The 16,354-nt window shown below is 45.9% G+C and overlaps 1 protein-coding gene across 1 annotated transcript in view; it reads right to left on the reverse strand.

Moving 5' to 3' along the window:
- ADAM11 (ADAM metallopeptidase domain 11) overlaps positions 1-15,602 on the reverse strand; it is a 152,047-nt gene extending 136,445 nt beyond the window's left edge. The window contains exon 1 of the mRNA XM_082271739.1: positions 15,345-15,602. Coding sequence (XP_082127865.1) covers positions 15,345-15,405 — 61 coding nt within the window. The 5' untranslated portion in view covers positions 15,406-15,602. The remainder of the gene's footprint in view (positions 1-15,344) is intronic.
- Positions 15,603-16,354: the final 752 nt, after the last annotated feature.

Genomic DNA, 16,354 nt, shown 5'->3' on the forward strand with positions numbered 1-16,354 from the left:
TAAAAAAAATATATATATATTTTTTAAATTGCAGTTGCCTGGGTGCCAGTGACTGCTGCCAGGTCCACAGAGAGTGTACTGTGCCACTGCCCACCCACCACTGATATATATGCCTGCAAGAGAAAAAGCCAGCCGCAGAGAAGCCGTATCCCTGAAAATATAAGAAAAATGCTTTTTTTTAGGGGTTCTGGACATGCTACAGAGCTGAAACTTGACAGGTACACTTTTTAGACCCCCCAGACACTAAATACAAAAAATGACATGCCTGCCTAAAAAAATGCCCGATAAATGCCTGCAAGAGAAAAAGACAGCCGCAGAGAAGCCGTATTCCTGAAAATATAAGAAAAATGCTGTTTTTTAGGGGTTCTGGACATGCTACAGAGCTGAAACTTGACAGGTACACTTTTTAGACCCCCCAGACACTAAATACAAAAAATGACATGCCTGCCTAAAAAAATGCCCGATAAATGCCTGCAAGAGAAAAAGACAGCCGCAGAGAAGCCGTATTCCTGAAAATATAAGAAAAATGCTGTTTTTTAGGGGTTCTGGACATGCTACAGAGCTGAAACTTGACAGGTACACTTTTTAGACCCCCCAGACACTAAATACAAAAAATGACATGCCTGCCTAAAAAAATGCCCGATAAATGCCTGCAAGAGAAAAAGACAGCCGCAGAGAAGCCGTATTCCTGAAAATATAAGAAAAATGCTGTTTTTTAGGGGTTCTGGACATGCTACAGAGCTGAAACTTGACAGGTACACTTTTTAGACCCCCCAGACACTAAATACAAAAAATGACATGCCTGCCTAAAAAAATGCCCGATAAATGCCTGCAAGAGAAAAAGACAGCCGCAGAGAAGCCGTATTCCTGAAAATATAAGAAAAATGCTGTTTTTTAGGGGTTCTGGACATGCTACAGAGCTGAAACTTGACAGGTACACTTTTTAGACCCCCCAGACACTAAATACAAAAAATGACATGCCTGCCTAAAAAAATGCCCGATAAATGCCTGCAAGAGAAAAAGACAGCCGCAGAGAAGCCGTATTCCTGAAAATATAAGAAAAATGCTGTTTTTTAGGGGTTCTGGACATGCTACAGAGCTGAAACTTGACAGGTACACTTTTTAGACCCCCCAGACACTAAATACAAAAAATGACATGCCTGCCTAAAAAAATGCCCGATAAATGCCTGCAAGAGAAAAAGACAGCCGCAGAGAAGCCGTATTCCTGAAAATATAAGAAAAATGCTGTTTTTTAGGGGTTCTGGACATGCTACAGAGCTGAAACTTGACAGGTACACTTTTTAGACCCCCCAGACACTAAATACAAAAAATGACATGCCTGCCTAAAAAAATGCCCGCTAAATGCCTGCAAGAGAAAAAGCCAGCCGCAGAGAAGCCATATTCCTGAAAATATAAGAAAAATGCTGTTTTTTAGGGGTTCTGGACATGCTACAGAGCTGAAAATTGACAGGTACACTTTTTAGACCCCCCAGACACTAAATACAAAAAATGACATGCCTGCCTAAAAAAATGCCCGATAAATGCCTGCAAGAGAAAAAGCCAGCCGCAGAGAAGCCATATTCCTGAAAATATAAGAAAAATGCTGTTTTTTAGGGGTTCTGGACATGCTACAGAGCTGAAACTTCACAGGTACACTTTTTAGACCCCCCAGATGCTAAATCCAAAGAAATTTTTTATTTTTTTTTTTTTTTAATTTTTCCAATAATTGGCTCTCTATCAAAAAATTATAATTTTTAAGAACTTTTTTTTGCGTGATCCCTCTCCGGCATGCCACAGTCCAGGTGTTAGTCCCCTTGAAACAACTTTTCCATCACTATTGTGGCCAGAAAGAGTCCCTGTGTGTTTTAAAATTCGCCTGCCTATTGAAGTCTATGGCGGTTCGCCCGGTTCGCCGGTTCGCGAACATTTGCCGATGTTCGCGTTCGCCGTTCGCGAACGGCGAATTTTAGGTTCGCGACATCACTACTGAAGATTTGAGGGTGCTGCCTGTTCCATACTCCTCCTCCTACTGCTCATCCATCCTTTTAGGGGTACAAACAATAGTAATTGGGGCCTAGTGTGGTTGTGTACGTGCGAGATACATACACTTTTTTTGATCATATTTCCTATTCCGCTATTCAATAAAAACCTTTGAGGATCAATTGAATTGCGGGATAGTCTGTGTCGGTACGTGTGAGATCCCCCTTTCCAAGTTTTTGGGGTTCATCTCATACTTCTGAAGATTTGAGGGTGCTGTCTGTTCCATACTCCTCCTACTCCTCATCCATCCTTTTAGGGGTAGAAACAATAGTAATTGGGGCCTAGTGTGGTTTTGTACGTGCGAGATACATACACTTTTTTGGATCATATTTCCTATTCCGCTATTCAATAAAAACCTTTCTAGGGCAAGATCTTAAATTACAGAAATATGAGGAGACCGTCAAATAAGGGCCGTGGCCTGGGTCGTGGTGCTGCTGGTAGAGCTCCTGTTGCAAGGAGAGGACGTGGTCGATCTGTGCCAGCTACACGCACAAGTGAAACACCTTCCTCAAGTGTGAGTAGGCGACAGAACCTGCATCAGTATTTGGTAGGGCATCAAACGCCCCTAGAAGTGATGAGGCCAGAACAAGTTGAGGCGATAGTAGATTGGTTTGCTGCTGACAGTGCCTCCAGTTCCTTCACATTGTCTCCCACCCAGTCTACTGCAGAAAGGTCAGAGTTGGCACCTGCAGCCAATGTCCAACCGTCTTTCACCTCACCCCCTTGCAAATCAGGCCAGCAGTCTGAGCCCCAAGCCATACAGCAGTCTCTTATTCTTTTTGAGGACTCTGTCAGCAGGGTTTCCCAGGGCCATCCACCTAGCCCTGCCCCAGAAGTGGAAGAGATTGAGTGCAGCGATGCCCAACCACTTATTTCTCAAGATGAGTACATGCAAGGATCATCGCAGCACGTCTCCGATGATGACGAAACGCAGGTGCCAACTGCTGCGGCGTTCAGCATTGTGGAGACCGACAAGGAGGGCAGGGGTGAAGACTGGGTGGAAGATGATGTGGAGGACGATGAGGTCCTCGACCCCACATGGAATGAACGTCATGCAGGTGACCTGAGTAGTTTGGAGGAAGAGGCGGTGGTCGCACAGAGCCACCAGCACAGCAGAAGAGGGAGCAGGGTGCAGAAGCGGAGCGGCCGTGCCCTAGACACTACGCCCGCTACTGCCCAACGCAGCAAGGGAACGAGCGCACCAAAGTCAGCTCAAAGGAGTTCTCTAGCGTGGAAGTTCTTTAGAAAATGTGCTGATGACAGGACACGAGTGGTTTGCACCCTGTGCAATCAGAGCTTGAAGCGAGGCATAAACCTTCTCAACCTGAGCACAACCTGCATGATCAGGCATCTAAGTGCAAAGCACGAGCTGCAGTGGAGTACACACCTTCAAAACCAAGAAACGTCTCTGGCTCATCCTGCTTCCTCTTCTGCTGCAGTCTCGGCCGCTCCAGCCACATCTGTAGTGATACCGGCACCTGCCACCCCGCAAACAGACGATCTGTCAGCAACACCACCACCTGGGTCACCAACAACCATCTCCACAATGTCCCGTGGAAGCGTTCAGCTTTCCATCTCCCAAACACTTGAGAGGAAGAGGAAGTACCCCCCTACCCACCCGCGATCCCTGGCCCTGAATGCCAGCATTTCAAAATTATTGGCCTTTGAAATGCTGTCATTCCGTCTGGTGGAGACGCACAGTTTTAAAAACCTTATGTCGGTGGCTGTCCCACAGTACGTCGTGCCCAGCCGCCACTACTTTTCCAGGCAAGCCATCCCTTCCCTGCACAACCAAGTGGGGGAAAATATCAGGTGTGCACTGCGCAACGCCATCTGTGCCAAGGTCCACCTAACTACGGATACGTGGACCAGTAAGCACGGTCAGGGGCGTTATATCTCCCTAACGGCACACTGGGTAAATGCAGTGGCGGATGGGCCTGAGGCGGATAGCAATTTGGCGCATGTCCTTCCACCACCGAGGATTGCAGGGCGCTTCAGTTTGCCTCCTGTTCCTAACTCCTCCTACTCCGCTTCCTCATCCTCTACCGCCTCCTCATCCGGACAGCGTAACACCTTCACCACCAACTTCAGCACGGCCAGGGGTAAACGACAGCAGGCAGTTTTACAACTTGCCTGTTTGGGGGACAAACCACACACCGCGCAGGAGTTGTGGAGGAGCATGGAACAGCAGACAAATGAGTGGTTGCTGCCAGCGAGCCTCAAGCCCGGCCTGGTGGTGTGCGATAACGGGCGAAATCTCATAGCAGCTCTGGGCCTAGCCGGTTTGACGCACATCCCTTGCCTGGCGCATGTGCTGAATTTGGTGGTGCAGAGGTTCCTTAAAAACTACCCCGATATGTCAGAGCTGCTGCAGAAAGTGCGGGCCGTTTGTGCGCACTTTCGGCGTTCTCACCCTGCTGCTGCTCGCCTGGCAGCGCTGCAGCGTAACTTCGGCCTTCCCGCTCACCGCCTCATATGTGACGTGCCCACAAGGTGGAACTCCACCTTGCACATGCTGGAAAGACTGTGCGAGCAGCAGCAGGCCATAGTGGAGTTTCAGCTGCAGCACGCACGCGTGAGTCGCTCTGCGGAACAGCACCACTTCACCACCAATAACTGGGCCTCCATGCGAGACCTGTGTGCCTTGTTGCGCTGTTTTGAGTACTCCACCAACATGGCCAGTGGCAATGACGCCGTTCTCAGCTTAACTATCCCACTTCTATGCCTCCTTGAAAAAACAATTCGGGCGATGATGGAAGAGGATGTGGCACAGGATGAGGAGGAGGAGGAGGATGAAGAGGTAACATTTCCAAGGCTTTCAGGGCAGTCATTCGCAAGGGGCTCCGAGGGTGGGTTCCTGCACACGCAAACGCCAGGGACGCAATTGTCCAGCAGGGGCAGAGTTCTGGAGGATGAGGAGGATGAGGAGGAGGAGGAGCTGGAGGAGGAGATGGAACCATGTTCACAGCAGGGTGGCACCCAGGCCAGCTCATGGCCATCACTGGTGCGTGGCTGGGGGGATACAGAGGACACGGACGATACACCTCCCACAGAGGACAGCCTTTCGTTGCCTCTGGGCAGCCTGGCACACATGAGCGATTACATGCTGCAGTGTCTCCACAACGACCGCCGAGTTGCCCACATTCTAACTTGTGCTGATTACTGGGTGGCCACGCTGCTGGATCCCCGTTACAAGGACAACGTACCGTCCTTAATTCACTCACTGGAGCGCGATCGCAAGATGCGCGAGTACAAGCGCACGCTGGTAGACGCCATGCTGCTGGCATTCCCATCTGACAGCGGGGCCACAGTGGAAGCACAAGGCAGAGGAGGAGGAGGTCGCCAACGCAACCAGGGCACCGCCAGCACCTCAGAAGGCAGGGTTAGCATGGCCGAAATGTGGAAAAGCTTTGTCAGCACGCCACAACAAACAGCAGCACCAGCAGCTCAGATGGAACGTCTTAGCAGGAGGCAGCATTTTACCAACATGGTGGAGCAGTATGTGTGCACACGCCTACATGTAGTGAATGACGGGTCTGCCCCCTTCAACTTCTGGGTCTCCAAATTGGGCACATGGCCTGAGCTTGCCCTTTACGCCTTGGAGGTGCTGGCGTGCCCTGCAGCCAGTGTATTATCTGAACGGGTATTTAGCACGGCTGGGGGCGTTATAACAGACAAGCGCAGCCGCCTGTCCAGAGACAATGTGGACAAGCTCACGTTCATTAAAATGAACCAGGCATGGATCCCACGGGACTTTTCCGTACCTTATGCAGAATAGCAATGGATACCGACCTTACCCACCCATTGTTCCATTTTTGCTCTTTCTCACTCTTTTGGGGTGTACCCTCATTTAAAATTTTTGAAAAGAAGCAGTGTTGGCTACCTCGTCCTCCTCCTCAGGGCCAGATTAATGTAGGGGCTATTGGAGCTGCAGCTCCAGGCCCCTACCTTTTATATAGGCCCCGGGTTGGCCATATTCACTGTTACCGCTCTTCTGTCAATTGTAAACACAGAAGTCTGGCTTCTATGCTCGCTTCCCCAGGCAGCACCCTCAGAACCTCCCCACACAGCGTGAAGGCCGGACAAGGAGGGACAGTTGGCGATGCATGGATGTGTTTATGGGCTTCAGAGACAGCATCCCATGTTGAATTAGGCATGCATGGCTGCACCCTTCCTCCTCTGGGTGCATGGCAAGGCACGGCCCTTAAGGCCCTTCAAAATCCTCAGCACCAAGCCCATGATGCTGTTAATCCGGCCCTGGTCCTCCTCCACCGCCGCTTCCACCTACACCGCCCATAGGTGTGCGCAGCCTATTGCATTAAGGTGTGCACCCCAAAGTTGAAATACACATGCATGTGTTTGCCAGCAGGGAGAGTAATGTATCGGGGCCATGTACCTGTAGGCAAGGAGAAATAGAGCAGAGCAGGTCCCAGGGAGATCTTTCCCATCTCCTCACTGGCAATGCTATGTGCCCTAGGTGATTAGGGTGTGCCCAGGCACACCCAGCACACCCTGTGCGCACGCCTATGTCACCGCCACATCCACCACCACCTCAACCTCCCTCCTACTCCATATGGGCCTCGTCCTTCAGAGATGAAGAAGAACATTGTTTTATTTTTCTGTTTTTTTTTTTGTTTTAAGTTATTTCCCTATCCACATTTGTTTGCAGAGCACTTGCCATGCTCTTAATTACGTTTTGCTGCCATTTGCAGCACTCTAGCCCTTTCCTTTGGTGTTTTAGAGCCATTTTAGTGCCTTAAAGTTCGGGTCCCCATTGACTTCAATAGGGTTCGGTGTCCGGGAAAAGTTCGGTAAAAGTCCGGGACACGGACCCGGACTTTTTTTAAAGTTCGGCCGAACCCGTCGAACACGGACATCTAGGTGTCCGCTCAACCCTACTCGTTAGAGCTTACATGTAGACTAAATTGCTCAGTGGCTTCTTGTTTTGGGATTTCTGCAGTGGGACCTCCTTGCCAGTGTTCCTGTTCTCAACCCACAATGGAGTGTCACCACTTCGGCTTCAGTTTCACTACTATAAAATACATTTTAAAAACACTCTAGGAGTGCAGGACTACATTATATCTGCCATTGCAGAAGAGTGGTCTTGATCACTTAAAATCTACCCTTAAAGCTGTACTCTAGGCAAACAGCTAAACACATTGATAAATACAAACTGTATGTACCAGGGAGCTTGTTATAGGTTAAAGAATTTGCATTTATGCTCAATAAAGGATAAGTTCACCTTTGCGAACATGTTACATGTTCAAACCACTTTTAGGTTGCAGCCATTCCCTGACCCGCTGCCTCTAGTGACAGCGAGGTGGGGATCTTCTCCCCGAACTCACGTTCACATTTGAAGGGAAAAAAAAAACAAAAAAACGTGGCTGTGCCGGGCTCTGCCCACGCCGCTGCATCATTCATTCACGGAGTTCTGTGCATGAATAAACTACAAGTGCCAACAGTCTTTTCATGGTTTCCGATCAGTGTGTAACTGCCTGCTTGTATGAACAGACCCCTTACACTGACAGTCTGCAGGAGTCCATGTATGTGCATAGGGTTGTACCCATGCATTAGCTTCCCGGGTGTAGGAAAGCAACGGACATTTTGCACTTTAAGACCCAGGAACTTGTAGACATCTAGGTGCTTGAGGACTATGGGTAGTTAAATTGTTCATTGTTGCCAGCGGTTAGGAGATGCAGCAATTGCGGATTGCTCAAGGCACCTCCAACAACTTCTGGAGGAACCCTAGTTGAGAAAGGCTGGCTAAGAGTAACAGTACAACCAAAATACCAATGTCAGCTGGTAATTGGGTTCACAGCTTGCATTTGTGTCATATGTTAGATATTTACTAAAAATGCAGCACAGTTGAGGAAGACTGTCCTACAAACTGCACCATCAACATCAAGCTGGTAATGGCACTTTGAGGTAACAATCTATAACTTCAAGTGTAATTTTCACACCATTGTATCATGACAATTTGTTTTATAGACTGGTCTCACATAGCGCCCAATATCTTGAAATATTCCACGTGTTTGACTTTTGGTGTGCCTGCGTACATTAGAAGACAATATATGAAGGCTGCACACAACAACCCGGAGCAAATGCTCCTGGGCAACAAAAGAATCTGGCTGGTTAAGATAACTTTTCCATAGCACCCTAAACTGAAGAGCTAGAAGGTTCTGGTTTAGTTGAGAAATTGGTCCAGTTTACATTGCTGGAAAGTGTCATGTACAGAATACACCTCTGAATTTTCTATGTAGTCTATTCTCTATAGCAAGCTATAGGGGCATGGGAACTCTGTAAGGTGCTTTTTTTGTTTGGAATGACTTATTGTTTTTCGGAGACTGAATACTTAGCTGAACTCAGCAATACTTCTGTTCAACTAGGCAAACAATAAGCCTAAAATGTCCAATCTAGTCTTCTGCCTTTTCATATGGGGGTGGGGCAATATGCAGGAGGCTAAATGACCTCTAGAATGTTAAATGGTCATGCTAACCTGCAGAAATAGTTATTAAGGGCAATCCTCTTACAACACACCTCACTTTACGACCAATACGTTTCTTTGATGGGGTGAATACCACAAACTTTCCAAGACACTGAGCAAGAACAAAACGTGCAGATTGGACATTTTGACTGAACTCTGACTTTTATCAGCATTCTTGCTCTAGGTCTATAACTCAAATACAGAAATCAATGGATTAGTATAAAGAGAACTAGTGCCTTGGAAATAGAAGAAACAGCACTACCTATTTTTTGTCATGGCACATTTATAAAACTATTTTTAATTGTTTACAAGTGGTGAGAGTCTAGAACGTCTAATTTTTACTCCAGTCTGTGTTCCTCCTGGAAAGATTTGCTCTCTCCATTGTCACTCAAGACTTATAGTAATGGAAATTGCAAGCTATTACTGTCACCAGTACAGGAATGGAGGAGGAATCAAATACATTCCAGTGGCAAGACAAGTTCCCTCTCTTTGGTAACAATTTCCTTATACTTCCTCTTGTGTCAACAGGACAGGATATACAGTGGCAAAAAAAAAAAAAAAAGTATATGAACCCATTGGGATGAACTGGTTTTCTGCAGTAATTTGCCATAAAATGTCATCCAATCCACATCCAAGTCACAATAGACACAAACACAATATGCTTAAGCTGATAACACACATACAATTCTAATTGCTTGCATCTTTATTGAACACACCTATTAAACATTCCCAATGCTGGAAGAAAAAGTAAAAGTAAATGAACCCTTGGAATTAATAGCTGGTCGAATCTCCTTTGGCAGCAATGAATGCAAAAAAAGCGCTTTCAGTAGCTCTGGATCAGACCTGCACAAGGCTCAGGAGTAATTTTTTGACCATTACTTTTTACAAAACTGCTTCAGCTCAGAAACATTTGTAGGATGTCTGGTGTGAATGGGGTTAGGGCCTGTGCTCTAACTGGGACACTCCAAAAGGCTTGATGGCTTAGGGTCATTGTACTGCTTCATCACACACTTTCTGATGGACAGCCACCCTGACATTATCCTGTAGGATATTTTGGTAAAGTTGGGAACATATTTTCCCCTTGATGATGGCAAGTGGTCCAGGCCCATTGGCAGTGAAGCAAGCCCAAATCATGATGCTCCTTCCACCATACTTTACTGCGGATCCACATGGAGGTACGGACATTCATGCTATTCGGCCCTTAACACATTAGCCCAGTGTTTCTCAACTCCGGTCCTCAAGGCACACTAACAGGCCAGATTTTAAGTATTACCTTGGGGAGATGCAGACTATAATACTGCAATCACTGAGCAGCAAATGATATCACCTGTGATGTATTTCAGTTTTCTTGCAAATCTGGCCTGTTAGTGTGGCCTGAGGACTGGAGTTGAGAAACACTGCATTAGCCTGACAATTAATTCAGCACTCGGAATGATTCCTGTTTCACTTTGTGAATGCCTGCATCTTATACCCATGACCCATTGGTCAATATAATGGAACCCAAGACTGTCATTCTTATTCCATCATTGGTTGCGAGTCTCTAATTTCCAATTACGGCATTTATTTGAGTTTGCTCCATCAGAGGCTCTCCTTTGGACCGTGGTCCCATTACCACCCCTTGCCCTGTGTTCTGGAATTTATTTTACCTTTTCACTCACTGGTCATCTGGACTCATTCACAGCGGCATGTGGGCATTATGATATCACATCTTGACTTCCATTAGGAACCATCTCCAAAGTCTCCTCGTAGTGGAACTAATATTGCCCTATTGAATTATATCAATTTTTGATTGTTTTCTTTTTGGGAATTTAGATTCATCCAGCCATCTTTGGTAGCATCATGCAACAGTGATTATCCAGGTGTTTCAGCTAGTGGAGTTAGCCAAGGCGCATATGCATTGTCACTTATCTGTTTATCACAGCTTATCAAGTCCATGGCGATTCAGTGAATGTGGTTGTTGTTTTTACACTGTTTTTATGTTTTTGCTGTGCCACACATTGTCATTTGTATCACCGTGATTTTTTTCAGGCACACGTGCCCAATAACTTCATTTTGTTATGTAATCCGCACTTATTGCCTCCTGGTGACCTTAGTTGATCTCTCCTTGGTTGACAGACATCTTGTCTTTCACCCTATTTTCTTTTTTCAAAGCATACTTTACTGTTGGGATGATGTTCTGATGTTGGTAAGCTGTGCCATGCAGAGTGTTGAGTATTCTTCCAGAACAATTCAACTTTTGTTTTGTCCACAAAACATTTTCCCAGTAGTGTAGAGGTTTGTCAAGTTGATATTTGACAAACTTCAGGCATGCAGCAATGATTTTCTAGGGTGAGCAGCGGCTTTCTCTATGGTGTTCTGCTATGGACACCCTGCCTGTTCAAAGACCTACACATGGTAGACTCATGAACAGGGATGTTTGCCAATTCTAGTGAGGTCTTCAAGCCTTTAGCTGTTACTCATAGGTTCCTCTTTACCTCCCTGAGGATTCTGCGTAAGACCTTGGGAGTCATCTTAGGCTGGGCGCCCAATTCTAGAATTAGCAGCCACAGTACTAAACGATCTCCATCCATAGACAATTTGTCTAACTGTTGACTGATGGGTTCCTAAGCAGTTTGAGATTGCGTTGTATCGCTTTCCAGCCTTCTGCAGATCAACTACTCTTGATTGTTTGTCTTCAGAGAGCTCAGTTTTGGGAAGCATGGTTCACATCAGCTGATGCTTCTTTTGAACAGCAATCTTAAAATGCTTAAGTGCCTTTCATCAATCAAAGTAGCTATAAATCACACCTCCAAATTCATCTCATAATTTGTACTCCCGGAGTGCAAACCACTGACTCCAAATATCTTTTGTTAAAGTAATTGGTCTATGGGTTCACCTACTTTTTTCTCCAACACTGTGAATATTTAATGGGTGTTTTCAATAAAGTCACAAGAAATTAGAATTGTTTGCGAGTTATCAGCTTAAAACACATTGTGTTGGTCTATTGTTACTTAGATTTGGATCATATCACAATTTTTGACAAATAACAGGAGAAAACCAGTTAATTCCAAGGGCTCACATACTTGTTCTTGCCACTGTATAGGGATATTTCCCCAATGGGACACAGATGGCAAAAATAAAAGACACTTACAGAAGTTTTAACCATTTCCTTCTCTATACAAAATACAAGAAAAAAAGTAAGGCTTTAGCTATCCCTTTAATTGACTTATCTGAAGTGTATGTAAACCCTAAACACTGAACTTCTCTTAATTACTTCATCTTAGTAGAATTTGAGCCTAACACTATTTTTAAAAGTGCACTGCCCAGTTCCCCCTCCTGCTATCTATCGGTGTAAAAAATGTGTAAACTTACCTACCTTTAGTTTGCTCCAGTCACGTGATCCCCTGTATCAGTGAGCAGTGGCTGCTGGGATAAGGAGGGATCGTCCAACAACAGCTGTGAATTCCTGGAATCTTGACGTCACTCTTAGGCTTCCACATCCCAGCGCTCCCTCTTCTCCCCTGCAGCTGACGCTCACTGACACAGGGGAGCCAGAGATGCAGATCACGTGGCCGCAACAGAGCAAACTAAAATAGGTAAGTAGATCACGTTAAGTCTAGCACACACAATGAGAAAAATCACACAAAAAAATACTGCTTTCGGAACAATCGTCCAATAATCTGATCATCTGATGTACCGAATCACAGCACAGATGGGGAGGTGGTGGTGCGCCCCCCTACCCAGAAATGCTGGATCATGTACATGCAGGTGATCCAGCACAGCAGGGCCACTCTGCCGCAGTAAAAAGGCGGCGGGCAGTCTGCACGTGGCTAAGCTTGCCATAAATGGCAAATTCCGATTCCCCCATAAACACATTCGAAGTGAATGGGGGAATTCCCCTGCTGTGCTACTGTATTTAGGCAGCGCTGTGGCCCGATCAGCACTGCGGCCAATTGGCCGCAAGCACCGATCGAGCACAACTAAAGCAACAGTCCCATTTTGGAAGAATCCAAACTCCTCTCAATTGGGAACGGCCCCTACATGGATCGAAATTCATCCGGTTCCTGCTGAACCACTCAAATTTCAGTACATGTATAGCCAGCTTTCATTTGTATCTTATACTACAAAATTATTATCCTTTATGTTGTAGAGATCTAAAGCAGAAGTGGTTGAGTAATTAGCAAAAACACTGGGCAGGGCAGGGCCCGGTCCACAAAAATGCTCTGTGTTGCCAGCCTGTGTACAACAAGGCTTAGGAACAGAGTGAAATTCTGGACGATCAGCAGGTACTTTTCTATAGCTCCTAACTGTCCCTCGAAGTCCCGCGAAGATGTACTGCTTATCTTTTTTTTATTTGATCACACAAATTTGGTCATTGTCAACCTCCTAAAAAAGGCTAGCTACTTGGCTCTCTGGCTTCAATACTGAATGCCTAACCTGCAACAAGTCTAAGCCTTGAGTCAGAGGGAAGAGAGGCCTCCTGATCTGCATACTCGCGCTGCCAGTGACTAACAAAGCCAAAAGGCAGGAGGATCCATATAGCAACCAGGTATACAGTATTGTCAGTGAGAAAGAAGCAAAGGCAGCATCCATATTTCTCTCACAGGCTCTTCCTTTAAAACATTTGAAATATAACAATTGTAAAAGAACGGTAGCACCAACATTTGCATTGCAAAACAAGACACAAAATAATAATTCTAGAACTGCAAGAAGCAAATTGGAGCAATAGAAGAGTAGGGAGTAACAGAAGGATGATGCAGAGTAACAGCTACAGTAAATACATGTGCTGCAGACCAGGGATCAGTGGTAAGAGCACCTGTTCAGCTACCAGATCCGATGACCATTCCAGCCTGTACGTCCACCAATCACCTGCTATCCCAGGAGAGCCAGTAGGATGACCTCCTCTCCTTTCTAACAATCTGCCACCCGCTCCTCTATTCAGCTACCTCTCTCTTCCCTCCTCCCAGCTTTGCACAGATCTACCTGATGCATTGCAGTATATCTGTTGATGTTACAGAATGCATGAGGAGGAAGGGGAGTCCTGCTCCTTCCAGGAACGATTGCAAGTGAACACCTGCTTCTAGGGCAACCCTGAGCGCCTGCCAAGGGTTTATTAGTGCAGAATCTGCTGCTGTTTTTATACCTCCTGTGTGCTGTCCCCCACCAAAATATCAAATGGGAAGGGGGAGGGGGGGTCTAGGATTTTTTTTTCTTTTAACCCTTATTGATTCAGTACAAGTCATCTAGCAAAAACAAGAAGTATACACAAGAGTCACCAATGCACAGAGATCAAGTAATTACGCCGGACAAGGGGGGTAGCAGCACATGACAGACAAACTGGGTGTAATGCAGGGATGTGGGGTACAGGGGAAGAAAGCAGGGGGAACCCAGGAGATACATGGGGAGAGGATTTTGGGGTATACAGAAAGGAATTTGTTACAAGGGTGAAAAAATCTGGGATACACAGGCAGGGATTATTCCACATAGGGTGACATGAGTCAACAATCTGGGATACATTCAGGGCTGAGCTAAATATTAAACCACCCAGACTGTATTTTTTTACTAAAGGGGAATTTGGATGCAGGCACAAGACAGAAAACAAGTTAAAGGGTCAAGAATTTGGGGTACAAAGAGGGTGGAGGGTGTAGCCAGAAAATGGACTGGGGATAGGAGTGATTAGGTGCAAAAGGAAAATAAGTCAAGGAAAACAGAAGCCTGGGAATAAGGGAGACAAAAATGAATTAACAGAAGGGTACATGGAGCAGTTAGATAGAGAACTAAGAACTGGGATTTATAAATGTAGAAATAACTAGAAAGTGGTCAAAAAATGAGGGTGACAGGAAAAGAAGAACTTTTTAGGTTGTAAGGTGTCAGTACAGGAAGACAGATTGTCAGGAATTTGGTACAGGAGAATGGAAGGTTTGGGAATTAGAGTTTGTGAGATGTATCTAGGAATTGGGGCGGCGAGGAGATGTTTGGGCTGGGGGTTTGGGGGAAACACAAAAGAGAATAAGTCTTTGAATTAGTGGTATGGAAGATAGTGGATCTGGAAATTAGGCACCAGAAGCTGGATGTAGGAAGGGGGGGGGGGGGGTACAAAGATATGGTAGGTCTGGGATCAGATAGCAGGAGATAGGTCTAGGAATTAGGGTAGCAAACAGGTGGTAGGCCTAGAAATTAGGGAATTGAAACGAGAAATGAGAAACCACGGGTCCAGATGTTGGAGGTACATAGAGATGGTGGGTCTGGGAATTATGGGTACAGAAAGACAGTGGAAGCTATGGGTATGGAGATGTGTTACTTGGATTTAGGGGTACAGGAAAATGGTGAGCCTGGGAATTAGGGTTACAAAAAAACAGTGGATCTGAATGTTGAGGTACAGAGAGATGGTGGGCCTAGAAATTAGGGGTACAAAGTGGAAGCTATATGGCTATAAAGAGATAGTGTGCCTGGGGAACTGGGGGACAGGGAAAGAGTACAGGGAACCATCAGGTCTGGAAGTTCTGGAGAGAGGAGTCGGAGAAAATTGGATAGTTCCAGATTAGCAGGTATCAAAGGTTGCTGGAGGATGAATGCAGAAAAAGGTAATTGATGCATGGAGAGCAGTAGAGAAAAGAAGGGAAGCAGAGAATCTCCCTAGTGATCATGAGTGAAGGATGGAGATGCTGGGAATTGAAGATGATGTGTGACACAAGCAGAGTTGCAGCAGGAAACACAGCAGATGGCCATACCGGGGGTGGAAAGATTGGGGTAACTAGGGCAGGGATGACAGGTTCAAGTCTCAGGCAATGATGGAGGGGATGGCGGGTTGCCCACCCATCTCCTGCAGCATCATACTTACCCAGCTCAGACATGGCAAAGATCACAGCAGCTACAACCCAGAGCAGCTCTAGACGCATCATTCATACATAACCATTCAGCCCCGGGGAAAGGGGACAGGAGAGGGACAGCAGGCAGCCTGACACACAGCACGGCTACAGTGGACATCAGCCCGGGTCCTTTGTGTGCCTGTCACCATCGGGGTGTAGTGCAGAGATGTGTGTGCACAGGGATGCTGGATCTGCAGTGTGTGCGTGTGGGGAGATCCAGTATTAACATAGAGACACGTGAGGACCATTCTCCTCCTCCCTCCTCCCCTCCATCTTCATCTTCAGTATTCCTCGCCACCCCTCCCCCCCCCCCCCCTTTCATACACTGCACTCTGCTGTGCACCCATCAATCTCCTCCCTGCCTTTCACAGATTTTATTAGAGGAAAAACTATAGTGTCAAAAAAAAAGTAAATACTAAATATATATATATATATATATATATATATATATATATATATATTATACACACACCATTTCTACACAAACCATTTTGCATTTGATGGCAGTGAAAATTCCATTTGCAACTGATACAAGCAATGATTTTCTATACATGCCAGGACAAACCAACATTTTTATACCTTGCAAATAAAAAAAGTTCTCTGAACATCCAAAACCTCCCCTCCCCCCTGCACCACCTTTTTATAATTGGTTTAGTGCCTCTCTGAGAAGTCTGTACAGAACTTGAGTTCAAATCACAGGCAACCTGATAAGCGTCATACTGCATTCCTAGCAACGAGCATTGGTTTCTTACATAGGAAAGGCTTATCCTGTGTTTAAAAACTGCACATCGAAGGACTGGTTCACATTTGTACGATGCGTTTTGGGTGCATTGCCATTAGGACATACGTTTTCATGAAAAGTGCATGAAAGTTGCAATAAGCATTTTTTTTTTACTCCACCGCACCTAAAATTCACAGGGCCTAAAGCAGTGGTCTTCAAACTGTGGACCAGGTAACGGACGCGGCTCTTTGCTTGCTTTTA

This window comes from Pelophylax lessonae (genome assembly GCF_965119305.1).
Source record: "Pelophylax lessonae genome assembly, chromosome: 11".
Classification (NCBI taxonomy): Eukaryota; Metazoa; Chordata; class Amphibia; order Anura; family Ranidae; genus Pelophylax; species Pelophylax lessonae.